This window comes from Taeniopygia guttata, chromosome 1A (genome assembly GCF_048771995.1).
Source record: "Taeniopygia guttata chromosome 1A, bTaeGut7.mat, whole genome shotgun sequence".
Classification (NCBI taxonomy): Eukaryota; Metazoa; Chordata; class Aves; order Passeriformes; family Estrildidae; genus Taeniopygia; species Taeniopygia guttata.
The window spans coordinates 1,517,715-1,534,594 of NC_133025.1; the positions used below are offsets into that span (position 1 = coordinate 1,517,715).

A 16,880-nucleotide genomic window follows, 5' to 3' on the forward strand; every position below is an offset into this window, starting at 1 on the left:
TCCCCATTTTTATCCCATTTCCCCATTCCTGACCCCGTTTTTCCCCATTCCTGACCCCGTTTTCCCCGTTTTTATCCCATTTCCCCATTCCTGACCCCGTTTTTCCCCATTCCTGACCCCGTTTTTCCCCATTCCTGACCCCGTTTTCCCGTTTTTATCCCATTCCTGATCCCATTTCCCCATTCCTGCCCCCATTTTCCCCATTTTTCCCCATTTCTGATCCCATTTCCCGTTTCCGCCCCGCTGTCCCGCAGAGACGCCGCTGAGCCTGGCGCAGCTGTGCCGTGTCACCGTGCGCCGCGCCGCCGGCCAGCGCGGCCTGGACAAGATCTCCAAGCTGGAAATTCCCCCCCGGCTCATCCGGTACCTCTCCTACAACTGACCGAGCCGGGAACAGCCCAATTCCCGGGAAAACCCCACGGGATCTGGGAATTCTCCTGCTCTTCTACCTCCCCCAGACCCCCTTTTAATTTAATTTCAGGCACTGCTGTAAATAGGAATTGTCAGGATTTCTCCTCTTCCCTGTCAGCTTTTTTGGGATTTCCCAGCTGGGGTTTCCCTGATTTTCCCGGATTTCCTCGGTGGGATCCAGCCAGGTGGGAGGGAAATGGGATAACTGGGGAGTGGGAATCATTCCAGCTGGGAATTCCTTGCTCTGGAGCAGCTCTGATCCCATTTCTGATCCCATTTTTCCCATTTCTGATCCCATTTTCATCCCATTTTTCTCTGCACAGACTCCTCTGATCCTACTTCTGATCCCATTTTTCCCATTTTTCCCTGCAGAGACCCCTCTGATCCCAGTTTTCCCATTTTTATCCCATCACCCATCCCCTTCTGGATGATCCAGGACCCCTTTCCCTGCTGGCTGCAGAGGGACTGGGAGGGGAAATCCTTGGATTTGGATGGGATCCCACCCTTGGGAATAACTCCAGGGACAGCTGCGAGCCCAGCTGGGGGCAAATTAATTCCCTGTTAATTCATTAATTCCCTAAATTAACAATTTCCTAAATTAACAATTCCCTAAATGAATTCCCTAAATGAATGATTCCCTAAATGAATTCCCTAAATTAACAATTCCCTAAATTAACGATTCCCTAAAGCAATTCCCTAAATGAACGAGCTCAGGGCTAATTAGAGGCACTGCAGCTCATTTATTTAGGGAATTTTTAGGGTTTTCCAGGAGCATCCAGAGGCTTTGGATCAACACCAGGAATGAGGAGAGGCCTGGGATTGGCTGTGTCCCATCCCCATTCCCAATCCCATTCCCATTCCCATTCCCCATCCCAGGACATTCCCTGATCCCAAATTTGATTTCCCCCTCCCTGGAGATCCCGTGGGATGCAGCAGGACTGGGCTCTGCCTGGAAATTTGGGAATTTTGGGATTGATTTCCCCCCTTTGGAGCTCTTTTCCCAATGCCAGTTTGGGATTGGGATTCCAGGGATTGGGATTGGGATTCCAGGCCTGAATCCCAGCTGGGATTCTCCTCCCCATTCCAGCTTTTCCATTTTTCCCACTAATCCCGGAAATCCCCAGGAGGACAAATTCCTGCAGAAATCCCGGAATCTCCTGGGATGCAGGCTGGGAACGCTGAGCTGGGGCCGAATGCACTTTATGGGGTTTAATTTCTATTTTATTTCTTCCTCCCTGCCCCTTTTCAGCCAGAAAATCCCAAAATCCCAAACCCTGCTGTTCTCATCCCGATTTTTGGGCCGGGATTCCCAGAATTGTGGAACTGGGGAAGCTCAGGGATGCCCCAGAGGGTTTTTTTGGGGTTTTTTTGTGGGATTCATCCCTGGAAATGGCAGGAAAAGGTTTTATGGGATAATTCAGGGATCCCAAAGCCCTTTCCAGAGTTCCCACATCCGTTTTTAGGGATCCCAAGTCCCTTTTCTGGGTCCCAAATCCCTTCTTAGGGTTCCCAAATCCCTTTTTAGGGATCCCAAGTCCCCTTTTAGGACTCCCAAATCCCTTTTAGGGATCCCAAGTCCCTTTTTAGAGTTCTCAGATCCCTTTTAGGGATCCCAAATCCCTTTTCAGGGTCCCACATCCCTTTTTAGGGATCCCAAGTTCCCTTTCAGTGTTCCCAAATCCCTTTTTAGGGTTCCCAATTTGCCTTCAGGGATTCCAAATTTCTTTTTAGGGATCCCAGATCCCTTTTTAGGATCCCATATCCCTTTTTAGGATCCCAAATCCCTTTTAGGTTCCCAGATCCCTTTTTAGGATCCCAAATCCCCTTTTTAGGGATCCCAAATCCCTTTTTAGGATCCCAAATCCCTTTTTAGGTTCCCAAATCCCTTTCTGGGTGGTTTTTCCAACCCTCCCCACACCGGTACAATAATGGAATTACAAATTCCAAGTTTCTCTTGGAAAAGCAAAAAGATTCCTTGGAGAACCCACAAAAAATTCCCCAAGTCCCGTGGATTCCATCTTCATTTTTCCTGAATTTGGAGCTTTTTTGGGAATCCTGAAATTTGGGTGTTTTTATTTCAAATCCTTTGCAGGAATTCCTGCTGCTGGAATTTAGGAGAGCTCCAGGCACCATCCTGGAATTCCAGCCTGGAAAACTGGGAATGACCTGTGGGTTGTAGCCTCTCCTGATCCATGAATTGCTGGGAGTAATTCCATTTATCCCATTTATCCCATTTATCCCATTTATCCCATTAATTCCAATTCCAAGCCAATCGCAGTTTATTTGATCCTAGCTGGAATTTTTTGGGATCTTCCCTGCATGGCCCAAATTCCTCTTGGATCACAGGGCCTGGGGGGTCTTTTCCAGATTTGGGGATTTCTGGGAATGCCAGAAGCAGCTGGATCCTTGGAATAATGGGAATAAACTCCTGGATTGGGCCTCGTTGGTTTTTGGGTCACTTTGGGACAATCCCTTCACCCTTTATTCCCAAATCCTGGATCAATCCCAAATCCCACCAGGCCGTTCCTGCTTTATCCTCCTCTTCCCAGGTTTCCCAAATTCCAAACCCAGATGAAAATTTTGGGATAATTCCTCTTCCCTGGGGGTTTCCTGTGGATCCAGCAGGGCAGGGAATGATCCAACATAAAAAAATTCCAGCTGGGAACGAGGATTTGTCTTCATCCATGGAAATCTTTGGGATTTCTCCTGGCTGGAATTTGGACTGGAGAAGGGGAGCTGGATCCTGGCAGCTTTTCCCAAAATTGGAACTTTATCCCAGGAAAACAAGGTGGGATTGGAGCCATTCCTTGGGAAGCTGGAGAATTTCACTCCTGGATCTCCTGGATGAGGGAAATCCCTGCAGGGTTTGTGCTGCAGCATCCCAAATCCCTGGAAAAACCAGGATTGGGATTCCTGCTTTTCACCTCCGGGGGTTTTGTTGTGAGGGGAAAAAATTCCCAGGAGTTTTCCTGAGCTTTGCATCCCTCAGATCCTCTGGAATGGGGCAGGAGCAAAGCTGGAATTCTGTCCCACCTCTGCCTTTGGGAATAAATCCACCCAAACACCGAAATTCCGGAGGATTTCCCAGAGCTTTTCCACAGATCTTTTTGGTGCCCATCCCAAATTTTTGGCTGGATTTGGGGAGTCGGGAGAAAATCCCTGGAGCACCAGAATGTGGTTTTAACCCCAAAATGGACATTTTCCAACTCCAACCCAGCCCTCAAACCCACAGGAGGGATCCAATCCCACGGATTTATTGGGATTTCTGGAGAACTGGATGAATCCTTTGGCTTTTCCCACCCCTCCCACACGTCACTAGGGAGAAAATCCCGAAAAAACCCCAAATTCCCTCGTTTTGAGACGGGTCCTGAGCTGTTGGTGGTGTCCTGATCCTGGTTTTTCCCTGGATTCAGGCACTGGGGAAGTGCTGGAAAGGGGAAGAACTCAGCGCTGGGAATTTGGGCACCTGGAATTCATTCCTGGTAAAAGCTCAGGAAGGGTTTGGGTTATTCCTGATTAAAATTCACTCTGGAAAAGTCTCGCCCGTGTCCGGCTGTTGGTGTGGGATTTGCCCAGGAATTCCCTTCCTTCGGCAGCCTCATCCCGAATTCCAGGGCTGGGAGAGTTGGGAATGGAGGGAATTCCCTGGGAAAGGGAAATTGGAGTGGGATTTTGGGAATGAGGAATTCCTGGCTGGGCTGGGATTGCCAGAGCAGCTGGGGCTGCCCCTGGATCCCTGGAATGTCCAAGGAAAGGTTGGAGCCACCTGGGATGGTGGGATTGGAATGGGATGGGATTTGAGGTCCCTTCCCACCCAAACCATTCTGGGATTCTGGGATCAAGGAGGCTCAGAATCCATCCCGAGGGATTTTTATGGAAGTTGGGGATGGAAAAGGGAAGGGAGACCCTTCCTGGTGTCCCGAGATTCCCAGTGAAGCCTCCAAATCCCAAAATTCCTTCCTGGAGCAGAGTCAGGGTGGGGATGGATCCAATGCCAGGCTGGGAGAGCTGGGAATGGAGGGAATTCCCTGGGAAAGGGAGATTGGAGTGGGATTTTGGGAATGAGGAATTCCTGGCTGGGCTGGAATTCCCAGAGCAGCTGGGGCTGCCCCTGGATCCCTGGAATGTCCAAGGCCAGGCTGGAGCAGCCTGGGACAGGGAATTGTCCCTGCCTATGGAATGGGGTTGGAATTGGGTGATCCCAAAGGTCCCTTCCCACCCAAACCATTCCATGATTCCATAAAAAAAAAGCCCCACATTATTCATCCCCTTCCCAAAACTTTTCATTCCTCATTTCCCAGGAAAAAACTGGGAAGAAGGGCTGGGGAATCTTCCCAGAGAAATTTGGGGCTCTGGGAGGAATCAGAGGCTGGAAACATTCCAAAGAAACCGGGAGGGGAACTTGGGAAAAACGGGATAATCCCTTTTTTTTTTTTTTTTTTTTCCCTAAGGAATGCTCTGCAGCCAATTTCCGTGGATTTTTGAGGAGGAATTTTTGGGAGGATTTGTGAGAAAACTCTTCCCAGCGCGGCGCCGCTTGGCGGAGCTGCTTCCCCCAGGAAAAACTCCGGGATGGGAATTCCCAACCTGGCCCCGCTCATCCCAAATCCCGGGAAAAATTGGGAATTCTGCTCCCTCAGTGGGTTCCCGTGGGCGGGAGGCGAAGGAACCACAAATCCCAAATTCCTCCGATCCACAAACATGGGCCCCGCTAATCCTGGATTTGGGAATTTGGGATTTTTAATTTTTTTGGGGAATAAAAAATCATCTCCAGAGGGTTCAATTCCCACCTCCAGGCTCCAATTCTCACGGTCTCCAAAAGATTTGGAATAACAAAATTCCCTCTGGTCCCGTCTCAAGGCAGATGCATTTTTGAAGGAGAAAAACAGGAATTTCGGGAAAGACTCGGATAGGGAAGGAAGGGTGAGCACAGGGCAGGTTGTGCCTCCATGGATGGGCTGAAAATCGGGAAAAACGGGGGAAATTTGTTATTCCTTTTTTTTTTTTTAATTTTTACTCCTTCTTATTCCTTATTTTATTATATTCTTTGCTTGGTTTTTTTTTGTTTGGGTTTTTGTTGTTTTGTTTTGGGTTTTTTTGGGGTGGTGTTTTTGTTTTTGTTTTTTTTTTTTGTTGTTTTTTTGGGGTTTTTTTTGTTGGTTTTTTTTGTTTTGTTTTGTTTTTTGGGGGTTTTTGTTTGTGTTTTGGTTTTTTTTGTTTTGGTTTTTTTGTTTTGTTTTGGTTTGGTTTTTTGTTTGTTTTGTTTTTATTTGTTTGGTTTTTTGTTTGTTTGGTTTTTTGTTTGTGTGGTTTTTTTGTTTTGTTATTTTTTTTGTTTGTTTTTTTTTGTTTTTTTTTGTTTTTTTTTTTTTTTTTTTTTTTTTTTTTTTTTTTTTTTTTTTTTTTTTTTTTTTTTTTTGTTTTTTTTGGATTTCTCCTTCCCAGAGCTGATTTGGGAATTCCAGTTGAATTTTTAATCGAAGAAAAAATGAAGCTGAGAAGGGGGAGGGTGTGGAAATTTTAATTATTTATCCCTGGGGGCGTTTTCTGCAGCAGCAACCCCGACGGGGAAAAAAAGAGGGAAAAGATTCCTAAACTCCATCGGGCTGAGCTCATGTTCCTATTTAATTCCCGCCTGTTAAAATTCCTGCCAGCTCCAGGGGGGCTGGAAAATCGAGCGCGGCTCCGGTTGCGTTTAACCCCTGCGGCGATTCCCGAATTTCTCAGGAATTTCGGGGCTGGAGAGGGTTTGCACTGGAATTCCTGCGGGATTTGGGATTTTTCCCGATGTTCCCAAACCCCTCCAGGTGCCTCCAAACTGCCACCCCTGCCCCATCCTGAGCTGCTGGAATTCCCTGTTGGGATTTTGGCCTCGGGATTGATCCCCTGGGGAATATTTTGGGAATTTGGAGTTTGGAAAAGCCCTGGGCGGTGGGAGGGGAGAGGAGCCCCGGTAAAATCCCGTGGGATTTATTTTGGGAATGGGATGGAGGAGGGGGATTGTCCCATCCCAAAGTCTTGTCCCAGTCCCCTGCTCCCACTTGTTCCCATCTCCTGTTTTCCTCAAATCCCCTTTTTTTGTCCCGTTTCCCCCCTGTTCCCATTTATCCCCAAATTTTCCTCCTTGTTCCCTCATCCTCAGCTTTTCTCCATTTCTTCCTCCCACTTTTCCTCATCCCCATCTCCTGTTTTTTCCATTCCTCCCACAGACGGGATTTTCTCCTTTCGCAAATTACCCCAAAAGTGGAAAATCGGGGAGAAAAATCCCTTTAAAACAGGTTAAACAAACACTCCAGGGAAATGGAACCGTTTCTTTATTCCATGTTTTGGTCGCATTTTTCCCTTTCCCAGTTTTTCCTTTTCCCCTCATTCCCATCTCCCTGTCCTGCTTGTCCCCTCTCCTCATCCCCTGAATTCCATGAGGGATTAATGCCAAAAAAACCAATTAATTTGGAGATAAACCCAACCCCTCCAGCCCCAAAATCAGGGATTTTCTCCCAAAGCTTTTCCCACCAAATTTTTCCGTTCTCCATCATTTTGGCCATTCCTGGACAACGTTTCCCGCATTTCCCCGTGCCTGATTTTGGGATGATTTGTGTGGTTTTTCATTTCTCCTGTAGGATTTTTCTCCTTCCACCAACAAGCCGAGAGCAGAAAACCAGGGAGAAAAATCCCCCTGAACCAGGTTCCAAAAACACCTCAGGGAAACGGAACAATTCCTTTTTTTTCCAAAGCAAACATTGGAAAAACGAGTTCATAAAGGGATTTTTGGGCCTCCTGTTCCTGCAGACATTTCCCAGGCACCACGTCATTTATTGCTGGGGAGGGGGAGGGAGCCACGGATCCAGAGGGTTTGGAAAGGAAAAAAATGGGGAAAACTGGGAAAAAAAAAATCCTGTTTTCCTTTGGGAAAACCTTGGGAGGTCTCGGTGTTGCTTTCCCAAATTTAATTAATGTTTTTTTTTAAACCTCGTTGTTGAAATGGGATGGAAACATCTCGGGTTGCTAAAATTAAAGGGAATGGGGAGAATTTGGGATTGATTCCACAGGATTGGAGCAAACATCTCCGGTCCTTTAGGATGGGGGATGCTGGGGGGGTTCCTGAGCTGCTTTTTTCCCTTAAAAATCCCATTTTAGGGGGAAACAATGTCCAGGTGAGCAGGGAAAGGGCAGCAGTGGGGGCAGAGTTGGATCCCTGGTTTTGGGTGGTCCTGGAGCCATTGGTGGATTTTTTTTGTTGGAAAATACCTGGAAAAGCGTTGGGAGATTGTCCGTGGTGGAGGTGGGAGCAGCTGCCACGGTCTGGATCCAGATTTCCCCTCCAGCCACATCCCAAGGGATCCCCCCAGTCACATCCCATTCCAGGTGATCCCCGTGTCCCACCCTAAATCCACCCCAGGTCCCATCCCAGGGGTACCTCATGGTCCATTCCATGGATTCCTCTTCTGCCATTCCATGTGTTCCCATCCCAGATTATCCCGACTCCAAATCCCACACTGGATGACCCCACAGAACCCATCCCAGGTGACCCCTATCCCAAATCCCACACTGGATGACCCCACAGAACCCATCCCAGGTGACCCTATCCCAAATCCCACACTGGATGACCCCACAGAACCCATCCCAGGTGATTTCTTTCCCAGATTCCACACTGGATGACCCCACAGAACCCATCCCAGGTGACCCCTATCCCAAATCCCACACTGGATGATCCTCCAGGATCCATTCCAGGTTATCCCAGGTGATTCCCAGTTCCCATCCCAGGTGATCCCTGTTCCACATCCCATCCGTCCATCCCCATCCTGACCAAGCTTTAGGGTGGAAAATCGGGATGTGGAGGGATCAGGGAGTCCCAGGGATGCTCCAAACTTCCCAGGCTCCAAGTGCATCCCCTGGACCTAAATTAATTTAATTATTAACCAACACCAGATGGAATTCCATTAGTCATGGATCTGCTGGGTGGGATCCTGCAATTCCATCAGCTCCTTCTCCTCCAGAGGGACATTTTGGGGATGAAAACCTGGATTTGGGAAGGAAAATCCCCTCCTTTTCCTGCTGAAAAAACCAGGACCATCCTGTCTGTCCATGTGTCCAGCCCAAGGGATGCTGGTGGGAATTTCCCAGTGCTCTCCTGAACACCAAATTTGGGGAAAAATGGGAAAACAAGGATGAACTTTCTCCGTTGTTGATGGAGCTGCCGGGCCGGGATCCGGGCTCCTGTTCAGGATCATCGTGAGGAAAAACCATCCCGGGATAAGCAGAGAGGAAAAAACGCTCCGGAAATTAAACAACCCCAAAATAGAAGGAGAAAAAAAAGTTCAGGCCTAAAAATATCGGGATTGGTTTGGAGTTGGATCCTGGTGGGAAATAAATAATCCAGGTTTAGGGGAGGACTGATTTTAGCCGTTCATGACAACGTGGAATTTTTTCCGGCTGGATTTTGCTGGATTTAGGGATTTTGGGGCTGGTTTTGCCCCGCTCCCATCCTGGGAGGGTGAGGGAGAAGGTGCTGGGAGCGAGCGTGGGCGCGCTGGGCTCTGCCAGGGCCCGCCCGGTTTTCCCAGGAAAACAACTGGGATTGCCAAAGTTCCCGGCCCCGGGGATGGGATGGGGCCGGGGGTGAAGCCCTGGCAGATCCCAAATTCCCCATGGAGCAGCTCGTTAGCAACGGGACATTAATGAGATCCATGAAAATGAATTTTCCTTCCAATTCCTCTGTGGAATGATCCCATCCCAGGATCTCCCCTCGTTGTGGGGAAACTGAGTCACGGCGAGTTTGGGATTATGGCCAGGAAAGGTGAATCCCGCTCTGCTCAGCTTTGGGATGGGGATTAGGGATAAATCCAGTTTGGAAGAGGGAAAGGGAACCCTGAGATCCTGGGGGTGGAGACAGATCCCAGAAATGATGAGATGTGGGGTGGGGAAGGCCACATCCTGGTCCCCAGCATCTTTCCAGCTTTTTGGGAAGAGGGATGGAAAATGGGAAGAGGATGGAGATGAGGAGGGGTTTGAACCTGAGCAGGGTGATTTGAGGGAATATTTTCCAGCAGGGATCCCAAGGGGAAGCTGAGTGAAGCAGCCACCAGGATGTGGGGGGACGTTTTTATTGGACTCAGGGAATTTTCAGTGGCCTCTGGAATATCTACAGACATGAGACATCCCATGGGGACCCCAAATCCATCCGCATCCCACATCTGATGCGGACGCCGGTTGGTGACGCTCCAACTGGGATAAAAGAGGATTTTTCCAACGTGGAGAAGGTGGGAGGGGATGGAGGGGCTGGGGGAGAACCACCACAACCTCTGTTCCTATGGGGAAAAAAATGAAGGAAAAATTAAAAAATAAAAAATAAAAAAAAGCACCACAAAAATTGATTTTTCCCACCACCAACATGAGGAGGGGGAGCTAAGATTTGGGAATTTTGGGGATTTTCCATGGATGAGTTACCTGCGGGATGGATCTGGCGGTGACCATCACTTCTCCGTCATCATCCTGACAAACTCCTCATAGTTGACCTGCCCGTCATTGTTGCAATCGGCCTCTTTGATCATCTCGTCCACCTCCTCGTCCGTCAGCTTCTCTCCCAGGTTGGTCATGACGTGCCGCAGCTCGGCCGCGCTGATGTAGCCGTTGCCGTCCTTGTCGAACACCCGGAACGCCTCCCGGATCTCCTCCTCGCTGTCCGTGTCCCTCATCTTCCTGGCCATCAGCGACAGGAACTCCGGGAAGTCGATGGTGCCGCTGCCGTCGGCGTCCACCTCGCCCACCATGTCCTGCAGCTCGGCCTCGGTGGGGTTCTGGCCCAGTGAGCGCATGACGGTGCCCAGCTCCTTGGTGGTGATGCAGCCGTCGCCGTCGCGGTCGAAGAGGGAAAAAGCTTCTTTGAACTCGGCGATTTTCTCCTCCGACAGCCGCTCGGCCATGGTGCTGCCCGCCGGCACGCGGCTCTGTCCCGGCACGCCGAGGTGAGGTGGGAGGAGGAGGAGCTGCCTCCCTCCCTGCGCCTCTCCCTGGAGGAGGAGGAGGAGGAGGAAGAGGCAGGAATGGGAATGGATCCAGGTTTGGGAGCTGGGGAAGAACAGTGACCCAACCCCCCTGGGCCAGCCTGGCTCTCGTCCCACGGCAGCATTTCATGAGGCCAACAAACCCCAGTTAGGGATTTGGGCTGTAGTAGGGGTGACACAGGTGATTTTCCCAGTTTTAGGGATATTTTGGAGAGGGTTGGAGCTGTACAAAGGAGTTGAAGGGGTTCCGCCCGCAGCCTCCAGGCGCTGAAGGAGGATCCCCATGCAGGTCCCGGCAGATCCCGGCTGTCCGGAGCTGCCGGGGCCCTGAGTCACCTCGGGGTTGGATCCAGGGTGGTGACGTGGGGCTGGAGCAGGGCAGGCGTGTGGGGTCCTGCCCTGTTAGTCAGGGGTGAGCTGAGGGGTCTCCCCACTGTAAGGTGGGGTTTGCTCATCTCTTACTCAGGGTGGAAAGGACAATGACAAATGAGGGGGTGTTTCTTCATCTGTCCATCCATCCATGGATCCTATCCGCCCATCCATCAATAGATTCCATCTATCCATCCATCCATGGATCCCATCCACCCATCCATCAATGGATTCCATCCATCCATCCATCCATGGATCCCATCCAACCATCCATGGATCCCATCCATTAATGGGTTCTGTCAGTGGATTCCATCAATGGATTCCATCCATCCATGGATTCCATCCATCCATCCATCAATGGATTCCATCCATCCATCCATCCATGGATCCCATCCACCCATCTATCAATGGATTCCATCCATCCATCCATCCATGGATCCCATCCATTAATGGGTTCCGTCAGTGGAGTCCATCAATGGATTCCATCCAACCATCCATGGATCCCATCCATTAATGGATTCCATCCATCCATCCATGGATCCCATCCACCCATCCATCAATGGATTCCATCCAACCATCCATGGATTCCATCCATTAATGGGTTCCGTCAGTGGAGTCCATCAATGATTTCCATCCATCCATCCATGGATCCCATCCACCCATCCATCAATGGATTCCATCCATCCATCCATGGATCCCATCCATTAATGGGTTCTGTCAGTGGAGTCCATCAATGGATTCCATCCATCCATCCATGGATCCCATCCATTAATGGGTTCCATCAGTGGATTCCATCAATGGATCCCATCCATCCATGGATTCTATCCATCCATCCCTCTTTCCTCTGTGCCCACAACACTCCAGTGACCACCACCAGCCAGGTCAAGGAGCTGCTGGACCCGGAAGTTCCACGGCAGGAGACAATTTGACTTTCTCAGCGACGGGAAATCGGCACCAGTTGATCCCAGTTGAACCCAGTGAGGAATTCGAGCTGTGGGGTTTGGAGGGAAGGGCACAAAGCAAAACCCAGCCCAGGGGACAGCTGAGGAGCACCTGAGGAATGATGGGATAGATCTGGGAGGAGATTGCTGTCCTGGGGAAAACCTCCCATGGAAAAAGCTCTGGGTGTGTGGAACGCTGCAATTCCCGGGAGGAATTGTGGGAGCCGTGCTGGGAACCTGTCTGGTGAGAGGTCTGGGGGAGGGGAGGCCCTGGAATTTCCCTAATTACCTGTCTGATTGCCCACACTTGCTGCTCTGCTCCAGATTTAATTAGATCCAATCCAAACTGCCAGGAAGAGCCCAGGGGAGGCGGAGCTGGCTCGGATCTACCTGGGAGAAGCAAATCCCGACAGATCACCGGGGTTTGGAGGCCTGGGAGGGTTCAGGTGTTGGTTCCAACTGTGGCAGAGGGGTTGGAGTTCAGGATTTGGGGTCCCTGGGTCACCTGGCTGAGGGTGGAGGGGTGGTGCTGTCCGGGGTGGCCCTTGGTGTGGATCAAAGCTGGAATACTGCTTCAAATCCCTGTGACTGGCATCCATCATCTCCCATCACATCCCCATGACCAATACCCATCACTTCTCATCCCATTCCCATGATCAGCTTCCATCACCTCCCATTCCATTCCTCTGACCAACACCCATTTCCAGCACTCAGCATCTCCCATCCCATCCCTGTGATCATCACCCATCCCATCCCCGTGATGAGCACCGATCACCTCATCCCATCCCATTCCCATCACCCATCCCATTCCTGTGACGAGCACCCATCACCTCTCATCCCATTCCTTTCCATCCCTGTGACCAGCACCCATTTCCAGCACTCACCATCTCCCATCCGTCCCACGGATCCCATCCCAATCCATCATCAATTTCCAGGACGAGGTCAAAGCCAGCCTTTGATTTTGTCTGTGCTTAACTGCGCCTCATCCATCAGGATAATCATCCCAATAAAACTTCCTGCTGGCGATAAAATCCCAGGATTTATGGCCTAATCCTGTTTACATCATTGGGGTGGGCTGTGGGGTAGGACGGGGAAGGGGAGACCGCCGTGCTGGGATTGGGAGGACGCAGCCGCCGCCGCCGCGTTTTTGGCAGCCAAATTTCCCGGGATGGCTCCACCTGGAGCTGGAAAAGTTGCAGCTTTGATGAAGGAGGGCCCTGTTAAAGCCTCACACGGAGCTTTCCAGGCTCGGTGTCTGGCTTTGAGGGGCCTAAAACAGGGAATGGGGAGAAAAATTCCCCCAATCCAGAAGGTGAGAAGCTTCCAGCTGGATTCTCCCGAGGCGGCTCGGCTGCCGACGCCAGCCCAGATGTGCACAGATGTGTCTGGGTTTGCAGCTGCAGACACGGCAGGGGGCGGGAGGGGGATGAACTCATGGAAAAAGAGAAAGTTGGGAGGTGGGGAGGGAAACTGCTCCGACAGGGAAAGCTCCGTGGGGCCCCAGACTGATCCCAGGAGCGGCTGTGGGGATGGGAATGAGGAATCCCCACAAATCCCACAAAAACCATGCCGAGGTTTAGTGTGGAAAATGGGATTTTGGAGAGGGTGGGCTAGGGGTGGATTCCAGAATGGCTGTGAGGGTTCTGGGGCTGTTGGGAGTAAAATCTGGGATTTGGTGGTTTGTTTAACACTTTGCTTCCATGGAGATTCCCAAATCCAAGGGCCAAGTGAAGGGAAATCCTACAGCTGGAGCGAAGGGACCCTGATCCTCGATGCCCCCGTGGAGAAGAGGCTGGGACTGGGATGTGGGAATTCTTGGAGAGGACTCTGTCCCACAGTGACCCCAGCTCTGATCCCAGCTCCAGGAAGGTCCCACCTGGAAACCCTGGAGGTGGCAGCTGCACTCCGGAGCTGGGTGGATCCCAGGGCAAACACGGATCTGGGAGCTGCTTACCCAGGGCGGAGGTGCCACATCCATGGGCACAGACACATTCCCAGTCCCTTCCTGGCACAGGGATGTCACCACAGGCTCCCCTCCACCCTTGGGAGTTTTATCCTGCTGTATCTCAGGGTTCCACACCCATGGGATGGGGGTCTTGGCTCAGCAGAGACACAAAGAGAGCTGGGATCCCATGGAATTCCATGGGAGGAATCCAGGAGAGCAGGGCTTGTTTAGTCTGGAGAAGGGAGGGCTGAGACGGCTGCACATTCCTGCAGGAGGGACGGAGCGGGGAGAGGAACCAGCAGGAGTTGTGGGGAATTATTTAAAGGGAATTACTTCCAAAGGGAATTGAGGATTTTTTTTGGCTGATTTGCTGCCGGCTGCAGGATGAGGAGACACAGATTCAGCCCTGCAGACAATCCATGGGATTTCCTCTCCCTGTGCTCCTGCAGCTCACTGATGCTTTTTTGCAGGAGCTGTTTTTCCAGCTTTTCTCTTCTCGGAAGGGGCTGAATTCCCTCTGATCAAATCAGCTTCAGAGGTCAGAGCTCAGCTGTGAATCCCATCCCTAAAACCGAGCTGCTCCTTCTCTGCCGTGGGAGTGGGGCCAGCCTGGAGCTGGGATCGCTCTCCTGGAGGTGCAGCTGAGCCAGGACACTCCATACAAGGTCAGGCTGGAGGTTTTTGGGAAAACTGGGAGGACTAGATGGGTTTATCCTGGTCAGGATGAGGCCAGCAGGATCCCCTTCCCAAGGATTTAAGATTTACTCAATGAGGAGCCTCCTGCTGATGGGGGTGGATCTTCTCCGTGGGTGAGGAGAATCCCACTGCTCCCTTTTCCCTGAGAAACTGAGCAGAGCGCATAACCTCAGCTGCTGTGCTCGTGTCCTGCCTGGACACAGCAGAACAACAGGACATGGAGCTGTACAATTCCAGCTTGTCCTGCCTGGACATGGAAGAATCACGGCAGGAGGACAGGGGTTCCTCCTGGAGCCTCGGCTTGGAGAGATCCATCTTTATCCAGAGCCTGCTCCCAAGCATGGACACACCCCTCCCTCCCAGGCAGGACTCGGATGAGGCAGGAGAGGCCGTCAGGAATTTAATGGAACTTGGCACTGGAAACTGTACAACATTTACAGAGAACCACACGCTGTGTCTATGTACACCCTCTGCCCATTCCCAAAGATCCCGGCCGGATACGGGACAGGCAACGACAATCCTCGGATGTGGAGTCACCAACAAGCTCGCCCAGCCTGGATTTTGGGATATGGCTCCCCAGTCCTGGATTTCAGGTGACAGGGATTGCAGGATTTCACTCCCCAGTCTTGGATTTCAGGATATGGCTCCCCAATCCTGTATTCCAAGGTGACAGGGATTGCAGGATCCCAATCCTGTATTCCAAGGTCACAGGGATTGCAGGATCCCCAATCCCGTATTCCAAGGTGACAGGGATTGCAGGATCCCAATCCTGTATTCCAAGGTCACAGGGATTGCAGGATCCCAATGCCCAATTCTGGATTTCAGGTCACAGGGATTGCAGGATCCCAGTGCCCAATCCTGGATTTTGGGTCACAGGGATTGCAGCATCCCACTCCTGGATTTCAGGGACACGCTGCTGTGCTCAGAGCTGTCACCACGCTGCTTCCCACGACACTCTGCAGCCATTCCCAAGCTGGGTCTTTCCCTGGATTTTCCTTGGATCTTTGGAGTGCTAGAAGATGGCAGTGCTGCCACCCTGAGTATTTACAACCACTCCTCCTCCTCTCCTCACACCTCCAACACTTCCTCTCTACCTTTCTACTACATGCAAGAACCCCTTGGTTGCCTCCAAGTCCTGCTTCCCGGTGGGAAGTGTTTCATTTCCAAAAGGCAACAAAAACACGGAATCTACCTTTGCTCCCTGCTACTCCCTCTACTCACTGCTCCCCAAACCCTTTACAACGTGCCTACAACCTTCCTACACCCTAGAGTAAAGCAGTTCTCTTTCAGTAGTGTCTCCCCCCAGCCCGTGGATTGCTCCGGGGTGATGTGAGGGACAGTTGGGACATCACCCCTCGGAGCATGAAGGATCAAGTACTGGAAAGGGAATGCCAAGTCTGAGCAACAAAAATACAAAAATAATAATAATAAAAAAAAAACAATCAAAGAAAACAAAACAAAAAAAACCCCAAAATCCCAACCCCCAAACTCGAAACAAAACTAATAAAAAATTAAATAGTTGTCAAGATACAAGAGTGAGACAGAGGAATGTACAAAGGACACACAGAGATCAAAGATTCCAGTAGGTGAATTGAGAACCTGTTGAATCTGGGGTCTGTTTTCATAGGATTTTTCTTTTGGGAAATTTGCAGGAATTACCATAACCACACACCAGAGTGGCTTCAGGTATTGAGTCCTTTAAAGGACTTTTGCAGTGTTGATCTAAACACCCAGTGCTGCCCAAAATTCCACTTTATTTTCCATCCTCTGCTATGGCTGTGGGAAACTTCCAGGAACCCAAATTTGCTCTTCAGATCTGCCACGGGGGTTTCAGAAACCCCCCATGGATTCCAAGTGTAAAAACAGACCCCAGTTCAACAGTAACTGCACACCAGTAGCTGCCATTCCAACATAAACCCAGGATTTGATCCGCGGAGCGGCTCCGGAAGCGCTCCCGGTACAAAAATGTACACGGAATTATTTATAAATTAACAGTTTTCCCCCAGGGTGGCACCGGGGCTCCTTTTTTGCCTTACACCAGCGTTTCTTTCCGCTTCCCGCTGAGCTGCTTCTCCCTGGATTTTCTGTGCCCGGATGAGGTTCTGTGGGATTTCACCCCTTTGGCTTCCTCCGAGTCCAGGATGGAAGTGCACTCGGCCGCGCTCTCGTCCAGCTCCATCTGGGATATTCCTGACTGGCGCTTCTGGGCTGGGATGTTGGGCACGGAGGGGTTGTTCTCCTCGGACTCCTCGCTCAGCTCTGGCAGCTCCTTGAGCTCGGGGGCGGGAATATTCCTCTGGAACGGGGCGATGGCCGTGCGGATGCAGTTCACCCACTGCTGCTTGTGGAAGACGTCGTTGGCCTGCAGCGTGTGGGACTGGCCCGGGCTGGGATCTTGGAAACGGACTCGGAAGATGTTTTTGGCTGCAGAGAAGGGAAAAGCAGATCAGCTCCGAGTTGATGTTTAGGGATTCCATTGGTAGGTCTGAAATCCCAACAAAACCCTCCCCCAAT

The 16,880-nt window shown here is 50.8% G+C and overlaps 3 protein-coding genes and 2 long non-coding RNA genes across 10 annotated transcripts in view; 3 read left to right on the forward strand and 2 right to left on the reverse strand.

Moving 5' to 3' along the window:
- Positions 1 to 9,769, forward strand: part of ASB13 (ankyrin repeat and SOCS box containing 13) — a 27,001-nt gene extending 17,232 nt beyond the window's left edge. The window contains exons 6-7 of one of the 4 annotated variants that reach the window (XM_072918417.1): positions 255 to 363; positions 9,459 to 9,769. In XM_072918417.1, coding sequence (XP_072774518.1) covers positions 255 to 363; positions 9,459 to 9,609 — 260 coding nt within the window. In that variant the 3' untranslated portion in view covers positions 9,610 to 9,769. Of the gene's footprint in view, positions 1 to 254; positions 510 to 4,862; positions 5,195 to 7,031; positions 7,399 to 9,458 lie in introns of those variants that run through there. The other 3 variants (XM_072918412.1, XM_072918426.1, XM_041720904.2) reach the window with 3 other exon arrangements.
- On the forward strand, positions 7,731 to 8,801 carry LOC140680574 (uncharacterized). The gene is made up of 2 exons (XR_012051909.1): positions 7,731 to 7,987; positions 8,091 to 8,801. It is a non-coding gene; the product is annotated as an uncharacterized lncRNA (long non-coding RNA).
- On the reverse strand, positions 9,500 to 14,126 carry LOC100231595 (calmodulin, striated muscle). The gene is made up of 3 exons (XM_030289841.4): positions 11,642 to 14,126; positions 9,859 to 10,356; positions 9,500 to 9,719 (listed from the first exon to the last, which is right to left on the reverse strand). The coding sequence occupies exon 2, from the start codon at positions 10,332 to 10,334 to the stop codon at positions 9,885 to 9,887; it is 450 nt and encodes a 149-aa protein (XP_030145701.1). The 5' UTR covers positions 10,335 to 10,356; positions 11,642 to 14,126; the 3' UTR covers positions 9,500 to 9,719; positions 9,859 to 9,884.
- Positions 14,127 to 14,619: 493 nt separating this feature from the next.
- LOC140680573 (uncharacterized) lies at positions 14,620 to 15,391 on the forward strand. Of its 2 annotated transcripts, none has more exons than XR_012051907.1 (2): positions 14,620 to 15,070; positions 15,192 to 15,391. It is a non-coding gene; the product is annotated as an uncharacterized lncRNA (long non-coding RNA). The 2 variants fall into 2 exon arrangements; XR_012051908.1 differs by having other exon boundaries at positions 14,620 to 15,032.
- NET1 (neuroepithelial cell transforming 1) overlaps positions 14,754 to 16,880 on the reverse strand; it is a 57,042-nt gene continuing 54,915 nt past the window's right edge. For both annotated transcript variants that reach the window (XM_030289821.4, XM_004175572.6), the window contains one exon: positions 14,754 to 16,790. In XM_030289821.4, coding sequence (XP_030145681.4) covers positions 16,399 to 16,790 — 392 coding nt within the window. In that variant the 3' untranslated portion in view covers positions 14,754 to 16,398. The remainder of the gene's footprint in view (positions 16,791 to 16,880) is intronic.